General features: G+C 38.2%; 1 protein-coding gene across 1 annotated transcript in view; it reads left to right on the top strand.

Annotated features, from left to right (window-relative positions):
* The window catches only part of MAST4 (microtubule associated serine/threonine kinase family member 4), an 808,407-nt gene that overhangs the window by 700,331 nt on the left and 87,596 nt on the right, over positions 1-20,480 (top strand). The window contains exons 7-8 of the mRNA XM_069096541.1: positions 13,857-13,926; positions 18,878-18,956. Coding sequence (XP_068952642.1) covers positions 13,857-13,926; positions 18,878-18,956 — 149 coding nt within the window. The remainder of the gene's footprint in view (positions 1-13,856; positions 13,927-18,877; positions 18,957-20,480) is intronic.

Genomic DNA, 20,480 nt, shown 5'->3' on the forward strand with positions numbered 1-20,480 from the left:
CTTACACATGCCAGGCAATAATTTTAAACAAAGAGCTAAACAAACCCCCTATTCATTGTTGAGCAGGTCATTTGCTTTCCAGGGGAGAAAACAGATAACTAAAAATCTGCTTTCTTTATCATTCTTGACATTCACTCATCTTTCCTTGGGATCACCTTGAGATGTGACATCAATCCAAAGCAATAAGGAAGGGTCAATGAAAAGCTAAGACATTCTCAAGAATCCATTATAACATGCCTCAAAGGAATTCTTATCAATGCTGAAGCATTTCAAAGTGTACACAAATTCCAAAGTAAACTGCTTCATGAAACTGAAACACTAGGTGTCTGCTAAGTCTTCTGACATGGAATTGACTGAGTTATTAGGTCTCTCTTCTAGCTACTACCACCCTATCAGTCATTTCTCTGAAATTGTTAGGTCCACATGTATTACTATGCTGCTATAAAACCCTGTTAAGACTGTACCATTAGTCTTGTTTTAAATAGTACAGTCAAGCTTTTCAAATATAAAGGCTTAGGTGAATTATTCTTGTTATTTAAAAACTCCTATATACATATTTTAAATGATATTTTCTTTTCCCCCAATTATGTTAAAATAGTTCTTTAGCATTTAGAAAAATCTTTGAGTTCCAAATTCTATCACTCCCTTCCTGAGGTGATAAGAAACATGTTCAGTCATGTAAAACATTTACATAAAAATGCATATATTTCCCTGGAGTCAGGAGGACCTGAGTTCAAATCTTGCCTCAGGCACTTGACACATTTACTAGCTGTGTGATCTTGGGCAAGTGACTTAACTCCAATTGCCTTGCTTTCCTCCTCCAAAAAATATATTTAAACATATATGTTTATATATGTGTATATGTATATGTATATACACACGCATATATACGTAAACATGTCTGTGTATGTGTATATATATATATGTATATGAAATATGAATTGGCTCATAGATTTAGAACTGGAAGGATCCATAGAGGCCACTGAGCCCCACACCCTCATTTTACAGTTGAGGAAACCAAGATACAGGGAGTTTCAGTAATTTGCCTAGGGTCACACAGTATCTGAGACTATATTTGACCCTAGCTTTTCCCAATTCCAAGTCCATTAAACTATGTAACTTCTCACTTCATGGTTCTATTTAACATAGATTGCTAGTAGTTTTGGTGGATCCTAAATGGGGAATTTATGGAAGACAGCATGGTATTCTCCATAGAATATTGGAATTAAATGTGGAGGACCTGAGTCTGAAACTCACTTCCGACCTCTCCTGGGAGACCTTGGTTCCCTTCATTTCTCTGAGTCTCAGTTTTCCTGTTTGTGAAGTGGGCATAACAACAGCACCTGCTTCACAGAATTATTATGGAGATCATGCGAGATAATGCATAGGAAGTGCTTTGTAGACTTTAAAGCATGTATGAGTTATTTCAAGTAGAATAATTTGCTTCTTAAGGGCAGAGACTTAAGAAAACATTTCACCTTTGTATGTCTTTTGTCTGGCACAGCCCCTGGTGCATAAGTCCTTAATACATGCTTACTGAATTGAAGAGAAGGACATGGGAAGAAATTATATAGAATAAGGGCAGAATCACTGAATTTGGCAGTATGTTAACTATATGACTTTGGGGAAATTACTTCATTTTTGAAGCTCAGTTGTCTCACCTCTAAAGTAAGGATAATAGGGGAGGCTAGGTGGCACAGTGAATAGAGCACCAGCCCAGAAGTCAGGAGGACCTGAGTTCAAATGTGACCTCAGACACTTAACACGTACTAGCAGTGTAACCTTGGGCAAGTCACTTAACCTCAATTGCCCTCCAAAAAGCAAAAAAAAAAATAAAATAAAGTAAGGATAATAAAATTTGGATTACCTGTCAGCAAGGGTTGTTTTGGGGAAAGCACTTTGTAAACTCTGAAGCATTATACAAATGTACTATAGTGATATGTATTATTATTATTACTGGAAAAATGGAATGGTTGTAACTGATAGAGGAACACTTATATCCGTGAAATAAAAGATTTATCAAATTTTTGAAATGTGTAGGTGGTACAGCAGATTAGAGCACCAGGCCTGGAGTCAGAAAGACCTGAGTTCAAATCCAGCCTCAGACACTTAGTAGCTGTGTGACCCTGGGCAAGTCACTTAACCGTGTTTACTTCAGTTTCCTCATCTGTAAAATGAGCTGGAAAAGGAAATGGAAAACCACTTCAGTATTCTTCCCAAGAAAACCCTGAATGGGCCCTTGAAGAGTTAGATGTGACTGAAATGACTGAACAACAGAATTTTGCAGCATAAAAAAGGTTGACCTCTTATCAGCACCTTGAGATGGTTTCTACAAATATTATCTCCAATTTAGAGGTGATTAAACTGAGGCTTAGGGAGATCATGATATCAGAGCTCAAGAGTTGGAAGGGACTTCAAAGACCATCAGGTCCAACCTTCTCATTTTAACTCTTTTTTTTTTTTTTTGCTTTTTGGAAGGGGTAAGTTTGGGCAGTTGGGGTTAGGTGACTTGCCCAAAGTCACACAGATAGTTTTGTGTTAAGTGTCTGAGGCCAGGTTTGAACTCAGGTTTTCCTGACTCCAGGGCTGGTGCTCTATTCGCTGTGCGGCCTAGTTGCCCCTGAACCTTCTCATTTTACAAAGGAGGAAACTGAGGCCCAAGAAGGTTACATGACTCGTCCAAAGTCCCCCAGATAATAAGCACCAGGAACAAGATTTGAATCAATTTCCTCTGACTCTATTGCCAGTATAAGCGCTTTCCACTGTACTACAGTGCTTCAGATTGAATGACCTGCCCTGGTTATTTAATCACCTGGCTAGTAAATAATAAAACTGAATGTAGGTCATTTCTCTGAAAGTGTTAGCCTCATATATATTACTTAGCTACTATAGAACCCTGTAAAGGCTCTGAGACATTAATATTGTTTCAATCTTTTAACAAAGAGGACAGTCAAGCTTTTAAAGTACATGGGTTCAAGTGAGTTTTTCTTACTATTAATTCACTATATATGTATTTATATACACATATATGCATGTGTGTAATAGGATCATAGCTTTAGAACTAGAGGAACATTTACAGGCCAATGAGTCGTAAAACCTTCATTTTACAGATGAGGAAACTGAGGCAGAAAGTACACTTCCCACTAAATATATAAATTTTTGAAATTTGAAGTTTCTGTTTATAAACTCCAGAGCAATATGGTTCCCCATAAAACACCATGCATTCAATCAACACAAATTAATTGGGTTCCATTGGCTTTCATGATTCCAGAGTAACTGTCATTATCAGGAGAGAAAAACAGAAAGGCACATGCTCATGGCAACATACCTTTGTTTCATCATCATGGTTACCATCATCATCCCTCACGTTTACATAGCACTTTCAAGTTTATAAAGCATTTTCCTCAAAGTAGCCCCCTGAGTGTGAGTGTTATTAACCTCCCCATTTTACAGATGAAGAAAATGAGAATCAGAAAGTCATAAAATGACTTACCCAGACTTACCCACACTCGACAAGCGTTAGACTGGGGCGCTGAGACATAAATGTGTAAGCTACTCAGCCTGCCTCACTCTGAGTGTATAAAACAGGATCGTTGACATTAACCGGCAATTCAGTGACCTGACTTTTAGCCAATAGGTTCAGTCTTCATAAAACCTTTAACTTGAACTACTTAAGTATTCCCTCTCTCCAAATCCCTTCCCCTGCCTTTCTACTGCTTATGTGAGGCATCTTTGAGGACTGAGATGTCTAAAAGGCAGGCAATGGAGAACATGAGAAGGAGGAGGAACAAAATGCCTAGGTAATAAAAGACCCAGTTTTTTATATAAAATGACTTCCCTTAATTCTTAGTGTCACTGTCTGCCCAAGTTTGCCCAATCCAGCAACCTGCTCTGAAGACTTCAGAGTTTTCCCAGAACCATCTCTGAAAGCCAGGCTGAGGGCAAAGGATTTCCTGAGCTAATTAGATGCCAGCCAGCTGCCCTCTGTAACAGAGCTATTTAATGGAAAGTTTAATTAATACTGCCCTTGATTGTTTTTAGAAAGATTGCTGTCCAGGTCTCTGAGCAAAAGGAAGGTTTGAAAACCTTGCCATCTGCTGACATCTGGCGAGACGAGGCATGATTCCTTCCTATTAGATGACTGGATCTTTTCCCTTTCTGGCCCCTCTCAGGGGGGAGGCACCTGCAGAACAGTCCTGGTACCCAGGTGTGTTTTCTGCTGACTATCACCTTCCAGAGGCTCCCTGAATTGGAGTCTGCTGAGTAAGGTCCTGTTTTCTTTCTCCCCCGCCCCAAACAGCACCCTCCGATTACAATGAATCTCCTGCAAAAAGCTGTAAAGTCAGCCTGACACTAGTTATCTTGTGCTAAAGACTCAAAACCATTTAAGAGAATCATCAGATCAAAGCTGGGGCTCACTTTTGTGGTCCACCAGGAGTTTCAGATGGCAGTTATTAATCCTCAGGTTCCCTCCTTGCTAATAGAAAGCCAGTGCATCAGAAGCTCATGTTCTTTGAGGAGACAGCTATTAAAAATACATTAATAACCTATAGTGGGTGCAGCATATGCCTTTTCAAAAGGTTTGTAGTTTGCCTCTCCATGGCGAAGATGCAGGACTTCTCCAACCTAATTACAAAGCAATCAAAACAGTTTAATTAATCTGGATATAGCTTTCTTAACAATAGCTGCCTCTAAAATGAGGCACCCTGTGTGTAGCCATTAGGTGAAGGATTGTTTCAATGTGCTGATTACCTATCCTATGTTACTTTTCCCTGGGGATCATAGAGTTAATTACCTACCTAAGGCTGGATCACCGGTCAGGTTTACTTTATCAGGTCACAAATATCAGCAGTAATCTCAGCAGTGTCTAAAATATCCTAACCCTTAAAACATACAAGAATCAACAAATCCCTAGGAACAGCAGGATTTGAGTAATAAGCAAGTGCAGCACATATGGGCAGAGAATGAACTGGCACCAGTTTTCATTTGAGAGTCTCTCAGGTATTGATTTGCAGATGGGTGGATGAATTTGGAGAGCAGAGCTGTGAAGAATGAAGGTCACATATAGGACTCTGGTTACAGTCCATCTTATTTTCCTGGTCAAGTCCCATGTTCCATGGGTAGCAGAGACACTTACCACAAGCCCCATTTCCTCATGAGTTAAGATTGTTTTCCAGATTCCAGTTTCAGTTTTATTTAACTTGGAAACTTTTTTCTGCCCTTAGTCACCAAATAGCATTACAAGTTACCAGCTCTTTTGAGACCGAGAATAGCTCATGAGTACGTGGTATTTTGTGGTTTACAAATTGAGCTCCTCATAACATCTTTGAGAGATAAGTAATTATTATGCCCCCTTAAGAGATGGGAAAATGGATTCTTTCCTCTCTTTCATCTGTTCTTCTCCATTAATATTTCAAAGCTTTTCCTTTTTTCTGAAGCCCCCAAATTCACCCCATCCCCTCACAGCAGACCTTGCCTTCTGTTTAAGAATATTAAAACAATCCCTGATGGACTCCTTCATGCTTCAGAATATCTTTATCTCTTCGCTCATCCCCTCCTCATTTGCTTCAGTCTCAGAAGATGATAAGCTAGTCCTTTCCCTTGTACCCGGAAGTCATCCCCTCCCATTTCCCCCAGGAACTTGTCTCATTGGCCATTCACATCCATCCCTCTTGCATGCTCATACCTGTCTTCAATCTCCTTGTCTCTACTGGTTCCTTCTCTGAGTCAGCAAAAACCTACTAGAATGTAATCCTCTTGAGGGCAGAGTCTGTTTCATTTTTGTCTTGGTAAATAGTGCTTGGCACGTAATAGGAGCTTAATAAATGCTTGTTTAATCGAATCCCTCCAATTCAAAACCCTTCCTCTGATCCTTCTATCCTCTCTATCTTCCTTTCTTCACCACCTGTATATGTATTCCTTTACCCATGGCAACCTGGATTTCTGACCCTGCTACCATACTGCAAATATTCTCTCCCAGGTTCCCAGTTACCTACCTCATTGTTTAAACTGATGTTCTTTTTGCAATTTTCAGGCTTTTCATTCTTTTTTTTTCCCCTTCTGGATGCTTTCTTTCCTCCCTTGATTTCTGTGACTGCTTTCTTTCTTAATCTTCACTGGTTCATTATACTCTGCCAGCTTTTCCTAAGTGTTTTTCTCCTTTGCCCTTTTCTTTTACTCTTTATTCTCTCTCTCTCTCTCTCTCTCTCTCTCTCTCTCTCTTTTTTTCTCTCTCTCTCTCTCTCTCTCTCTCTCTCTCTCTCTCTCTCCCCTTCCTCTTCCTCTTTTTCTCATTTACTACCATGGTTTCACTTATCATCACTTTGCAGTTAACTCCTAAATCTGTAGATCACCCTGTCTCCTCCTAAGTTTCCAGTCCTAAATCTTCAATAGCTTACTGCCTGCTACCACTGGAATGCCCCTACTGGTTTTTCAAGCTTAACATGTCTAAATTTTTTTTCCCCTTAACCTGTCCCTTCTTCCTCATTTTTCCTTTTTCTGTTGTTGACACACCAATAGAGACTAGATTCTAAAAAGTGAGCTTCTACCTTATCTTGAACCAGGCCTTCACACTACTTTCTAGCCTTGTCTACACCATCACACACCCACCATTTTTCATACCCCTTTATATGTTATCTTCTTTCATTAGACTGTAAACTCCTAGAGGGCAGGACTTTCTTAATTGCTTGTTTAGCACAGTGCCTCGTACATAGTAAGTGCTTAATAAATGTTCTTTCTTTCTTTGTTTTTTCAGTCATTCAGACTTGAAACCTTAGAATTGCCTTTGTCCCTTCCCTCTCTCTCATGTCCTACACCCATTCAGGTGCCAAGTACTGTCTCTCATTTCTGTCTCCCCAGCATCTCTTGTATCTCTTCTCTGTCTCCATTCACACTGGAACAGGCTGTCATCACTGCTCACCTGACTATTTGTAAGGCCTTCTTAACAAGTCTTTACACCTCCAGTGTCTCCCTTCTCCAGTCCACTCTTCATACAGCTGCCAAAGTAAACTTCTCAAATCCCAGGATTGACTCTTGTTCAAACAACTTTTATTCATACAGGCACATAATGGGCACTTAATAAATGCTTGTTGACTGACATTTTAAAATTCCTTGCTACCTACCATATAAAATGCAAACTCCTTAAACTACCATTTAAGGTCCTTTGTAGTCTGACTGTAACCTAAATTTCCAACCCAATTTTACACATTGGACATATCAGTCAAACATGACTAGCTGGCTGTTCCACAGTCCTATCTTGTATCCCCCAGCTCTGTGTATTCATCCAGGTCATCCCCTAGGAATGAGGATATACTTCCTTTCTGTCCCAGCCTGGTTAAATGATTCTATTTGTGGCCTTGCTCAGATACCACTTCCTATCTGAAGCCTTCTCTTACTTCCCCTAGCTGAAAGTGCTCTCTGCTCCTACAGATTGCCCTAGATTACTTTGTCAGGATATCTCTCACCCTCTAGAATCTATATTATACTTATTTGTGGACATGTCCCATTACCCCTAGCAAGGCCATTATTGACTGACACTGTATTGATCTTCATTGCTTTCCTACTACCTTGTGCTTAGTGCCCCTTTAATGTATGTTTATTGAATGAATAAATAATGAATCAAAGTTGTTGAGTGAATTATTCTCAAATCTATCCTATATTTGCCCTTCCCCTGCTATCAGCCTTCCTCTAATTGTTCATTTTCCAATAATCCATCTAAGCCAGATTATTCTTGTAAAATAGCTAGGTGGAGCAGTGCATAGAGTTCTGGGTCTGGAGTCAGGAAAACCTGCGTTCAAATCCAGCCTCAGACACTTATTAGCTGGGTAATCCTAGGCACATCAGTTCCCCTCTGTATGCACAGTTTCCCAAATGTAAAATGGGGATAATAATAGTATCTATCTCCTAGGGTTGTTGTGAAGATCATATGAGATGTTATTTGTAAAGAGCCTAGGATAGATCAGTGGGCCTGGAGTGAAGAAGACCCATCTTTGTGAATTCAAATCTGGTCTCAGACACTTACTACTTATGTGACCCTGTGCAAATCACTGCCCACCTGTTTGTCTCAGTTTCCTCATCTGTCAAATGACCTGGAGATGGAAATGGCAAACCACTCCATTGTCTTTGCCAAGAAAACCCCAGAGGGGGTCACAAAGAGTCGGACATGACTAAACAACATAATACCTGGCACATGGTAGACTCTTGATAAATGCTTGGTTCCTTCCTTCCTGAAACAAGGACTTCATTATATTATTTTCCTGTTCAAAAACTTAGGTTATCTCCCATTGTCTGCAGGATAAAGAGTCAAACTCCTGCATAGGGCATTCAGTGCCTCCTATAATTTTGTCCCACACTACCGATGTGACTGATGGATTAGCTCAGTGCCCCCAGTGCTAGTGATGATCCGTGGGGGTCAGTAACCCTGGGACATGCTTAGCGGGCACAATTCAGAAAGGCAATACTGTGGTGAATCTGAATCATTGTTACCGTGCTCCCAATTCTGTGCTATGCTGGGCAGGTCTTAGTAACATTAGGGTGACCCGGTCCGATGTTAACGCCTCACCAACACCAAGGAGACTGAATATCTACACTGTGAGCGCTGCAATCCTCCTGTGCCTCCCGCCATCTCAGTGTCTCCCCTGCACTCACTCTTCCTCCACTTCTCCCTATACCAGAGAACACCCTTTCTGATCATCCACTCTACGGTCCCCAAATGACCAGTCTCTTTTTCCCTCTAAGCCACTCACCAAAAACCCTCCTTGTTCTTGCACCTCTAAATGCCCTTGCAAAAACGAAGGATAGAAGCTAGAGCTACAGAGTGAACTTTGCACAGGGGAGAATGGCCACCCTGGGCTGCCTCCCAGACCTGCAGTGTCCTTCTCTCATCACTTACTTTATCTTCTGAGGGGCCCCCAGAGTCATAGGAAGACCAGAATTCAAGTTCCATCTTTGCCATTTGTTACTTGTGACAGCTTGGGCAGGTACCTCTCTGACCTCAGCTTTGCTCATCTACACATTGGGTGCTAATACACACCCTTGTCTTAGATTATACAGTTCTCATGAGATCATAGGAGATACGGAAGGGAACAAGGTGCTGTGCGGATGTGAGGACTCACGCTGTTCTTCCTAGGACAAACCCTTCTCCTTCTGCCAGTCTGACCTACCCATTGTCTTCTTATGCAACAGGCTCTCTCCCCAATATTCCAGGATTTTGCTGATTAGTTCCCCTCGCCCAGAATACTTTTTCTTCTACTCCCTGTGCATCCTAATTCTTCCTACCCTTTGCAGAGTGTTCAGGGATCATTACCTCTTACAGTGGACAGACTCCAAATTGGATTCCCTGCTTCCAGTCTCTTCCTTTCTCCAATTCTTTATCAACAAAGCTGCCATATTCATCTTCCAAAGGCTGACCACATCATTCCCTTTCTCAAAAGCTTTTACTATTTCCCCATAACCTCAAGGATAAAATATGAAACTTCTTAGCCTGACATTTAAAATTCTCCATGATCTGGTTCTCATCTTTCTTTCCAGACCTATTTCAGAATTCTCTATTTTATACATTCTACATTCCACCCAGATTTGGACAACCTGCCCTTTTCCCCCATTAAATGTCCCATACTCTACCTTTGTATATTGGCACATGTTGTCTTTCATTCCTGGAAGGTTCTCTTTCCTCCTTTCTGCCTCTCAATATCTTTATTTTCCATTGATGTTTATCTTAGGTGTCACCTCTTCCTTGAAGCCTGCTATACTCTGCTTCCCTTCCCCCCTGCCCGAGTTGTTAATATTCATTCCCTCCTCAAATCATTTAGCATTAAATTATTTGTATATACACTGCATCCACTCCCATGCCCAGGAGAATTCAGGTTCCTTGAGGGCAGGTATTATTTCATTTTCATTTCCTGCCATAGAATCAAGCTCTATACTTGGAAGGAACCCTAGAGGTCATCTAGGCCAACCCCCTAATTTTTCTGATGAGGAAAATGAGACCCAGAGGGCTTTAAGTGACCTGCGCAAAGTCACAGAGGTAGTAAAGGGCCGAGGATAGCATTGATTCTTTCTGCTTCACCATCCTGCTTCTGTTTTCTTAATAAATGTTAGATTAATAATGTCCTAAGGATCCAATTCAAGGAGTAATCACCTTCACCTCTACTTCAGTTTTTCTGACTCTTATAAAATGGACTGTCCCTTGTTCTCACTTTGGTCATTATCACTTACTACCCAGCAAGGCCATATTATTTGCATGTCTGTCTGTCTTGTCTATGGTAAACTATGGGAGATAACAGGTGTCTAATGCTTTCACATTTCCTAGCAGGTGTTCATTAAAGATTGTTGAAGAAATGAATGCAAGAAAGAAATGCTGTTTTTGTTTTCTTTAGGGGAATATAATATTATTTGATTTCTTGAAAATATAAGGAATATTAAAAGAGGATCATACCATGTCAGGCAGGTACCAGGAAGGAGTTTTACAGGATTACAAGATTAAATGGTATTATAGAATGAATGAATATATGAAGAAATGAATGAAAAGGGTTTTTATTAAATGCCTAATATGTTCCAGGTACTGCTGTCTTTAGTCCTAATGCAGAAAGTAAGACAGCCCTTTGCCTCAAAGAGTTTACATTCTTCTAGGGTAGCACAACACATACAGGGGAGTCGTGACTATGGAGGGGTGTTTTGGTCTAGGAAATCATAGGACAAGCATCCAAGTTATCTGTAAAGAAAGGCATGCATTAAAATGTAACAAAAAAGTTACTTTTTTAAAAGAAGATATGCATTGCCTAGAGTAAGTAGAAAATGAATAGTAAAAGGTAATTAGAATTATGCCAAGGTAAAGAAAACGTTATGAAGGTGCGAAACTTTTATAACAATGGTGGAGTAAACAAAAAGGAAGCCTGTGTTAATTTGATTAGAGTTCAGAAATAATATTTTTTTAAAAAGGTAAAAAGACCAGATATGAGAAGGTTACAAATGGTTTAGATGGAAAAGGACTGACAGCTTAAATGAGCATTTAGAGAACGATTTAATTAGCCCGTCTCCTGATACAACCAAAGTGAAAGTATTCCTTTCGGTACCTTCATAAGGTGGTAGGCCATCACCTGAGATACATATGTGAAATGAGGTTTTCAGGACCACAAACTCATCAAATTCAGGAACAAAGAAGGACTAAATTCTGGGTTCATTTCCTTAACCTTCCTCTCCAAAATGCCTCTTACATATTCAGGTAGTCTCTTGACCCTTTTCTGATGACTGTGAATATACAACCTCAGGTCTAGTGTCCTCTTTTCAAAGCAGACAACATTTTGCATTCGTGGCCAGGTTTTATATGTGCTGATATTTGGGTTTTAATTAGCCCAAGCTTAGTGTCTATTTTGAGAATGGCTCAGCTTCTAGCCATTAAATGAATTGTGGTTTCTTGTAATTTGTTTTTGTTCAGTTTGAGTAGAGCACAAGTAAATCGTGCAGTCTCCCAAATAAAGATCAACCTCTCTACCAAGATGCCTGGTCTTAGATTTTTCCCTTCAGGGAACAAAAATTCCTGCCACCTTGAAATTATTGACACCCCTTGTAGAATATGAAGAGTGATGTAAAAGCTAAGGGAAGGGGGAGAGAGTTGAAAGAACTTAATTTAGCTCTGCAGATAAATGGACAAAAAGAGTCAGGGGGTACTGGGCAGCAAAAGCTGAATCCTCATCTCCAGGGGCCCACTGAACAACAGATGTAGGGACACGATAAATTTCATTGCAGCAGGGGAAATGTATCTTGATTCTCTACCCAGAAAGAAATGGGTTTCTCAGCGCTTCCCAGTTAAATAGCTTTGATTGTGTTGTCTGTCATAAAGTTAATGGCATCTGTTGAACACATCACTATAAAATTTGCAACCTTAAGTTAATTGAAAAAATTTTGTAGAATTGTAGCAAGACTGCAAGTCCTCAAGGTAGCCCTAAATGCATCCCCTCTAATGTGCTAGTCTATTCTTCCTGCAGATGGGTAGTAATTTTTACCCCTTTACAACCAAACACTAGCTTTAAACTGAAGTCGTGCATTCCTTATACCTAATTAGAGTTATAAATTTCATTAAGGAACCAGTAGTGTAGCAAATGGTTGGCTGTTAATAGCTGGACATTTTTTCCTGGGATACTTTGCATTATTTCAGAAAAAAAAGATCAGATCTGTTTCCAGTCTTTTTCCCCCTCTCTTTCTTTTGTCCTTTAAAAAAAATTAGACTGATTCCATTTCCATCATGTCCTCAGATGGTTCAACCATTCTAATTAAATATGCAGAGAAAGACAGGGCCAAGCTGGAGTACCCCCTGAACTTCTCTCACCAGCTGCCTGCCAAGCTTTGTCAATGATCAGCAGCAGGTTGAGGCTAATATAAGAAAGTAACAAGGCCCCAGAGGAGGTGCCCTCCTTACAAGGAGCCATCACTGCTCTGCATCACGTAGGAAAACGACAACTTCCCCGAATTCTGCTCTAACTGAGAAATGCAGCATGCTTTGGGAAGGCCCTGAATTTTTAAGGCAGCCTAATAATTCATGGTCCATCTGGTTAAGATTAGCAGAATTTCAGAGAAAAAACATTGACAAGACATAATCTTATTCAATAATCGCTAGTGGTTTTCAGGGTTTTTAAAAATAAAGATATGTGCCCTTTCTGCTAAGAGTTTGTAAGGATCATATAATCCTTACAACTACTCTTTTAGTTAGATTCTATTATTATCCCCATTTTGCAGTTGAAGACACTGAGGAAGATAGAAGTTAAGTGACTTGCCCAGCTAGTAGATGTCCGAGGCAGAATTTGAACTCAGGCCTTCTTGAATCCAGAACAAGTACTCTGTCCATTATACTAGATAAGTACCATTTTAGAAATACTGGAAGTGTTTGTGTGTGTGTGTGTGTGTGTGTGTGTGAAAATGAGAAAAAAGATTCCAATATATGCCAACCCCTTCCTTCTCTTCTGTAGACTAGAGAGGAAGAGACACACACACACACACACACACACACACACACACTTCACATGGATAATTGATATCCTATTGCTTGACTTCTTAAGGTGTAGGGGAAGGGCAGAAAATAAAGAGAATTTGGAACTCAAAATTTTTTTTTAAAGCAATCAGGGTTAAGTAACTTGCTCAAGGTTACATGGCCAGTTATTTCTGGGTGTGGTGCTAAGTATCTGAGCCTGGATTTGATTCCCAGGTCATCCCGACACTGGGGCTGGTGCTCTTACTCGCTGAGCCACCTGGCCGCCCCTGGAACAATTTTTAAAAATGAATTTTAATAATGCTAATAATTTTTAAAAATGGAATTGGAAATATTTAATGAAATAAATAGAAATATATTTTTAACAAAGAAGTACTCTGTCCTTTCTTCTTAGGTATTCTTATTTTGATTTATGAAATATTTTAAAATGCAATATAGCACATCTGCCCCTAAAATATATGCCCATAATTACAAAGACCTTTTTTTTTAAAACAAAATACCATCTATCCTATCATTCTAGTTGCCTTCTTAAACTAAAAACATACCTTTGAAATATGATTTGTAAGGCATAGGGATATTTGTGTTTATTATTTTGTAACACCTGGACTTTGAGGTTGATCAGTAAATATTGATGAAGATGAAAGAATTTGTTTATGCATGCGCCTTCACTGAAAGTCTCATTTTGTTTTCATTTTTGCTCTTGTACTCCTGAACAATATTATGGAAAATAAATGGGATTATACTTTCCCCACCTCCCCAACCTCCCATGGCCTAGTTCCTTAAGAAACTGCAAGTGACAGAATGATCCTGGAACTCGAAAGTGATTCAAATAAAAAAATCCTTTTTTTATTTTTGTCTTTTTTCTTCTCAACAGGAAATAGTCCTCAAGATAGCCCCAGAAATTTCTCCCCCAGTGCCTCAGCCCACTTCTCCTTTGCACGAAGGTAGGCGTGTGTCTGTCTGTGTGCACGTGTGTCTGTTGGAAAACTGGATATGTAGAGTGGAGAGGAAATGATACTTATACCTAGTGGAAATTTGACACACAAACCCATTTTAAGTATTTAATGAATACATTCTTTACCTAATCATCAAGGATTCTCACAAACCATGTGATCTTCATATGAACTTTAGTGATCTTGACCCTGTCAATAAGAAGTTAATTGCTTATTTTTTGCTTTGATATTAGTCATAGCAAATATATCACCAGCAAAAAAAAAGAGCACAATTACCCACAAAACTTAATTCTTTTCATTTTTCAATTAAAAGAAAGAGAATGCCACCGTGTCTATACTACTTCTGTCTCCATATCCAAACAGTCTACTTAAAGTTGGATTTGGGAATAAATTAGCTGAGTAATTGCTTCTTTTCTCTAAACCAAACTCAAATTTTTAAAAATGTTAAATTCACATTTAATAAAGCCTTATAAACATTTCAACAAAATAAATCATTAGGTTTCACTGGTGAGTAGTAGAATTGGGATTTTTATCACCTTCTTTTACCAATGTCGTGTCTTCCTCACTGCTCTTCGTATCTTGGGGGCAGAAAGAACACAGTATATACTTATCTTAAAGTAAGATCTCCTTAATTTTTAGTTTAACTTATAGCTTTACTTTAGGAACTTTAAAGAAGGTATGATAGTGAGTTAGATGAATCTTGTAATTTTCTTTGAAATATTCATAGTGGAAATCCTTTACTAGGAAATCAAATGTATACAGGTAGTGTTTAGGTGCCATAAAGATATTAATAAGCTCCATAAAAAGTGAGTCAGGTTTCCCCTTTTCTCTGTTAGGATCATTTTCATTAGTTCTTCAGAATAGAGACATGAGATTAAGAAAAATAATTAGTGCATTTTAGTATCTTTGAAAATAAAGGAAACATACTAAAGAGGTACAAATCTCATTACACTATGCAATTAAAACTCGTACAAATCATATTCTCTTAATCCTGACTGACTTATAAAAGTGGAGAGTTCCTAATAATTAAGTGGGTGATTGAAGGACAGATGAATTTGACTTCCCTGATAAAAAAAAATAAACATACACAAGCCCCCAGGCATGTTAATTTTTGTCAAATAGACCATAAACCGTGACAGTGGATTATCACAGGAGAGCTCCAGTTCATTTCTGTGTAAATTTCCAGATGGAACTCCCTACACACTCCTTCAAAAAATATTAATTTGGGTAGGGACATGAGTGATCATATATTTAACTCTAAACTCGTATTGGTCTCTACTCGTTTAATATCATGGGATCTCTGTCTTGTGCTGAGAGTTGGTTTTCATGCAGAGAACGTGAAAATTCCACATGTGAACCCCCATTCCATTTGTTGTTGATTCCTGAACTGAAGGGGTAGAATAATTATTTTCTGAGCACATCTCATTTTGGCAGTTAAAAAAAAATGTTTACGCATAAAAAGTAACATGACTGAAATAACTAAATCTGAATGTCCTTTTGTTTTTGGATAAAGGAAACAAAGTTCAGTACTAATGTTTCTGGACCTCATATTAGTCATACACTGCGTGCCAGAAGATGTTATTGATATGTTACCTTATTATAATTTCACATTGACTGATTTGGAAATTAGAAAGTCACATTATGATATATGACTGCTTTCAGAAGTAGCTGTTGGTATAAAAGTATTGAATACATTTTGTTCAAGATAAATTTTTTAAATGAAATTTGCAGTAAAAGGATTGACACAGGAAATGTGACTTAGTAGATTGAGTCTGGTATCCAAGAATCATGTTCCCTTCAGTTCTAATTGTAGCTCTGACTGGGCTTGGTGACCTGACTAGAGTTACTTAACCTTTCTATCCCTTAGTTCCCTCATTTGCAAAATGGAGGTAATAACTCTGTCTTCCTTTTCAAAGAAGTTGTGGAGGTTAACCAACAATTGTAAATTGCTTTCAGTTTCATTGGAAACACACAGCATCGTGTAAATGCTAGCTAACCGTAAGGTCTTTCCTTACAACCCAAGGTTTTATATATGCCAAGTTAAATCCCAGAGTACATTTTCATAAGCAAGTTGTAAAGTCTTGAAAAGAGTTTATAGTGGAACTACAGATACGGCCGACCATGACATTATTCACTGATCATAACAACCTTTCCTCAAGTGTAGTTTGAGAGGCTGCTTTTATAGGGAAGTAGGGAATTAGAATGTCCTCCATTTAATTTAGATGACAAAAAAGTTCCAAAGTGGAGGTTTTTTTTGTCCTGTGCATCCAAGGAAATATTGAAATTAAACAAATCATTTTTCTTCTTCTCAATGGCCAGGTTAATATTCTGAGGTTTTTCCTTTCTTTGTAGTAGAAAGAAAATTGTCCTCTTGTGTTTTTTCATCAGCACTGAAATGTTGATATTGGTTATTTTAACCATCACATTTGCATCTCTCATTTCCAACAATTTTTTCCTTCTTTTTTTTTCATTTAATATACTAAAACACGGAAAGGAAAACCTCTTATAGAAAAACCTCACAAGTCAAGTTTTCTTCCTAAAATTTTATTGATAGCAGCTAAAGAGAGGCGATATTGAGTCAAACTAGTGGGTACCAAATGGCCTTTCTGTCTAGCTATTCTTTAAAAAGTTTCTGTTTCTCCTAAACATAGAAAGCCCCTTATTATGTGTAGTTGTTATAGTAATGAAAATGTAGTGATCGTTTTTTTTTAACCACATTCAACTAAAGAGACCCCCAAAACTGAGATAACCAGACAAGGTACAAGTTATTCTTGGTCCTCAGATGCATAAGACATGTTTATGAGCTGGCTCATAAGACGTGTTCTCATTTTAACGTGTTTCCAGTTGTATCTTTGAGTAATAAGCAAATGTAATTTATGCTTCAGAGCTAATAAGAACATATCTCTTAGAATTGTTCATTCATCTGAAAGATGCTCATTGATACCTGAGGGAAAAGAGAGACAATGCATATCACACACACATACACACACAAATCATGCTGAGGGAAATGGTATTCCTTACTTTTTCCAGTGACTAGTTTATGATAATTGATATTAAATGGACTGAATAATTCTTAATATCCTTTTTTTATAAAATAAAAAATAGGTAGGTGTATTAGATATGAAGTACAGGCATAGAGAGTTTTTTTTAAAAAATCTTTAATGACTAATCAAACAATTTCACCAGAAATTGTCTTCTCTATTTTTTTACATATCTCTTTTGAATATATAAATTTGATATTTTCATTTAGTTATCTGGCTGTGAGTTCAGTGATATTAAAATATTTTGGGATAAGATAATAATGATAATTATTTCAATCCCATTTTCCCAGTGTATTTACAAATGTTATTTTGCTTCTGTTCTTTAAACATTCTTGATTCAATTGTCCTCCAGTCATGGTCACAGAAATGACAGGTAAATTTTGTTTAAAACATATAGTCTGTGATGTACATCCATTTGAATTTTTCCATCTTGTCTCTGTGGGCCATACAAGTCAACCACCAGTCATGCTGGCCTAGTATAGCTTGAGCTTCATTTTAAACCGGAATGTTCATTTTTCACACTAATAGTTAACTATGGCATTTTTCAAATTGAAGTCCAATCCTGTTGAAGTTATTGACTTCCCATCATTTGAACTATATGTATAAGTGTAGACTCTAAATTTTCTTTGTGTTTGCCTTTCATATTTTTCAGTGGATTGATGCAATCACAGCTATAAATAAATTTCATTTTGAATAGTGATTCTAGTAGCCCTTTGTGAAATATACTTCTTCCTTTCTTATTTGTATCTCAACCTATTTTCCTCAGTGAACTATAATGTGTGTACACATATGTCTGTATATGTGTGTGTTTTCATTTTATTATCTAATTGTTAACACAGTTATTCCTTGATTTACAAATAGAGACACGAGTGCTTTTACTTTCAAAGGTTTTTGGTTATATATTCCTTAGTGTCTCCCATCCCTTTTCCTAAACAAGCTTAGTTGCCTTTTGTTATATTCCCTTGTCTTGGACCCTTGGAATGACCTTCACTCTGTAGCTTGGCAGCCTCTCATGCTGCACTTAGCATATAAAAATAAAATCAAGCTTCTATAAGACAAGGAAATTTTTCCACAAAGTTTCAGCACCCTTTTATTTGGCACAATATAAAAAACCTCTCCCATCTGCCTAACACCTAGTTACTGTGATAGGCAGAATATCTTCTGTTGTCAGTTATCTATTAGGATAGCTGTTTGCTCATAAACTTTTAAAAAGGCTACAACCATTACATGTTGTATGACTGGGTCATGTGATTGGTGCCATAACTCCAAATAATGCAGGTTTTAAGGCCAGTTATTTTCTTAGCGTTGAAACAATTAGCCACAAAGACTTGAACTACTGGGAAAACTCCCATTCTTTTAAAAAGGTGTTTAATTTAAAAACAAAAAAAATTTAAAAAATTTTAAAAAGCCTACTCTTAAATTAGGGAACACAAAGCATTTTATGCAACTGAATTCCACAGGAAAGCTCTAGTTCAGTGCCAGTGATGTAATTTAGATCCAATGTCAATTCCTCCCTCTAAAGAGCATGATTCCAGATTACCTGTTACCTGGTGGGGTGTTTTTCCCCTTCCCTTTACTTCTCATTAATTTGAATCTGCTGAGCCTAACAGTTTTAATTATCCCTGGTATTCATTTTGTCCAAGTATATTAGTGAGAGATCAATATTATGGATCAGCCCATTCAGTTTCTACTTGTTTCAGTCTATTGATTCTGTTTAAATAAAAGTCAACCTGGTGCATAATGTTTGTTTACCCCAACCATTGGTGAGAGTTTACCCATTCTCATACACTCTGTTGTGTATTGTTTTGTCATTCACTTGTCTAAAAATACTTGAGGTGCCCTGTGATTTCTGTATGATAATACTCTAGTGTTTGCTTGCACTAAATTCAGTGTCTCAATAGGACTGATGGACGCCGTTGGTCTTTGGCTTCTCTCCCTTCTTCTGGCTATGGAACAAATACACCCAGTTCCACAGTATCTGTAAGTGTCTGGTTTTTTTTCTTCCTTCTAACACCTTAGAGATGTCATGCAGATATTTTTTTTTCTTAAGGTGTTTCCAGCAGAAAGGATAGGCTAATTTGTGATTGTCTTCCACTCTGGATAAATTTTGCATGAAATGATAGCTATAGCAGGTAAAACAAATACACCTTTTTTTCGCAAACTTTTACTTTGTGGTATCTAAGAATAAACCCCAGTAATAGGAGTTTGACTTTACAAGGTGATAATCCCCTTTAACTTTGGCCTAGATTCCATAAAGATTTGAGGCAAGAGTTTCAACTTTGTCGCACTTCTAACCACCTTTTACTTCAGTTCTATACCACTTGTATTAATGTCTTGTTTAACTAGATGATTTCCTAGAAACTACCTGGATCATGTCAAGAAATCCCCTGTTCACCTCTGTGTCTCCCTGAAGGTGACATAAGGTTACCCCCCAAAATGACAAAAATTTAAACTTGGGACCTATACATTTTATTTTGCAAGATTTTGGAGTGTTTAGGAAGTGTGAACTGTGATGTAAGATTCTTACTCTAAGAAGGAAGCTAAGAAGAACCCAGAAACAGAATAAAATGAACACATAAAAAGGGGTGGCCAGGTAGCACAGCGAGTAAGAGCACCAGCTCCAGTGTCAGGATGACCTGGAGATCGCATCCCAGGCTCAGACACTTAGCACCCACCCAGAACCACCTGTCCCTGTAACCTTGAGCGAGTTACTTAACCCCAATTGTTTAGGGGCGGCCAGGTGGCTCAGCGAGTAAGACTACCGGCTCCAGTGTTGGGATGACCTGGAGATCGAATCCCAGGCTCAGACATTCAGCACCACACCCAGAAATAACTGGCCGTGTAACCTTGAGCAAGTTACTTAACCCTGATTGCTTAAAAAAAAAAAATGAATACATGAAAAGATCATGGTGGAATAATGAAGGTCCATTGCACAGTGTTATAGAGTCATACTCCATCAAAGTCATATTGCAACAGAAAAGCCAGGCAAATATTGAAAACAATTTAATAGGGCAAGTAAATTCTCTCTTGAGTTTTTCTCATAAATATGTGAAATATCTGTCATTGGAAATAAAAACTAGGCTATCCAGGCATATTTGAAAGTGGTAGGCGCACAATATGGTTCAATAAATGATTGATTTTTGCAGTTTGAAGAGTTAGGCTCTGTGTTGGAGGATAAGGAGGTGACCTTGAAGCCACTTCCATGCCTGTTTATTATGACCCCCTTTTCCTTTTCCTGGGCACCATACTGTCCACGTTTGCTGAACATACAGTAGTCCTCATAGTCCCCTATTGGTCACAGCAGCCAAGCAGTTGGTATGACGCAGGCATTGTGCTTATACACTGCTGACATTGTACGGTAATACATTTTAAGCCTCCTTCCTTCCTTTTTCACCATTGTTTCCTGTCTCGATATCATGTGTTAGTATCAAGAAGGGATGCACCTTATTTTTCTATTACTCTGATGTGACTTGGCATTGGCATCTAATTTATTATCTATCTCTT

This window comes from Petaurus breviceps, unplaced genomic scaffold (assembly GCF_028583685.1).
Source record: "Petaurus breviceps papuanus isolate PSGF00001 unplaced genomic scaffold, PetGlider_PUasm1.0 229, whole genome shotgun sequence".
Taxonomy (NCBI): Eukaryota; Metazoa; Chordata; class Mammalia; order Diprotodontia; family Petauridae; genus Petaurus; species Petaurus breviceps.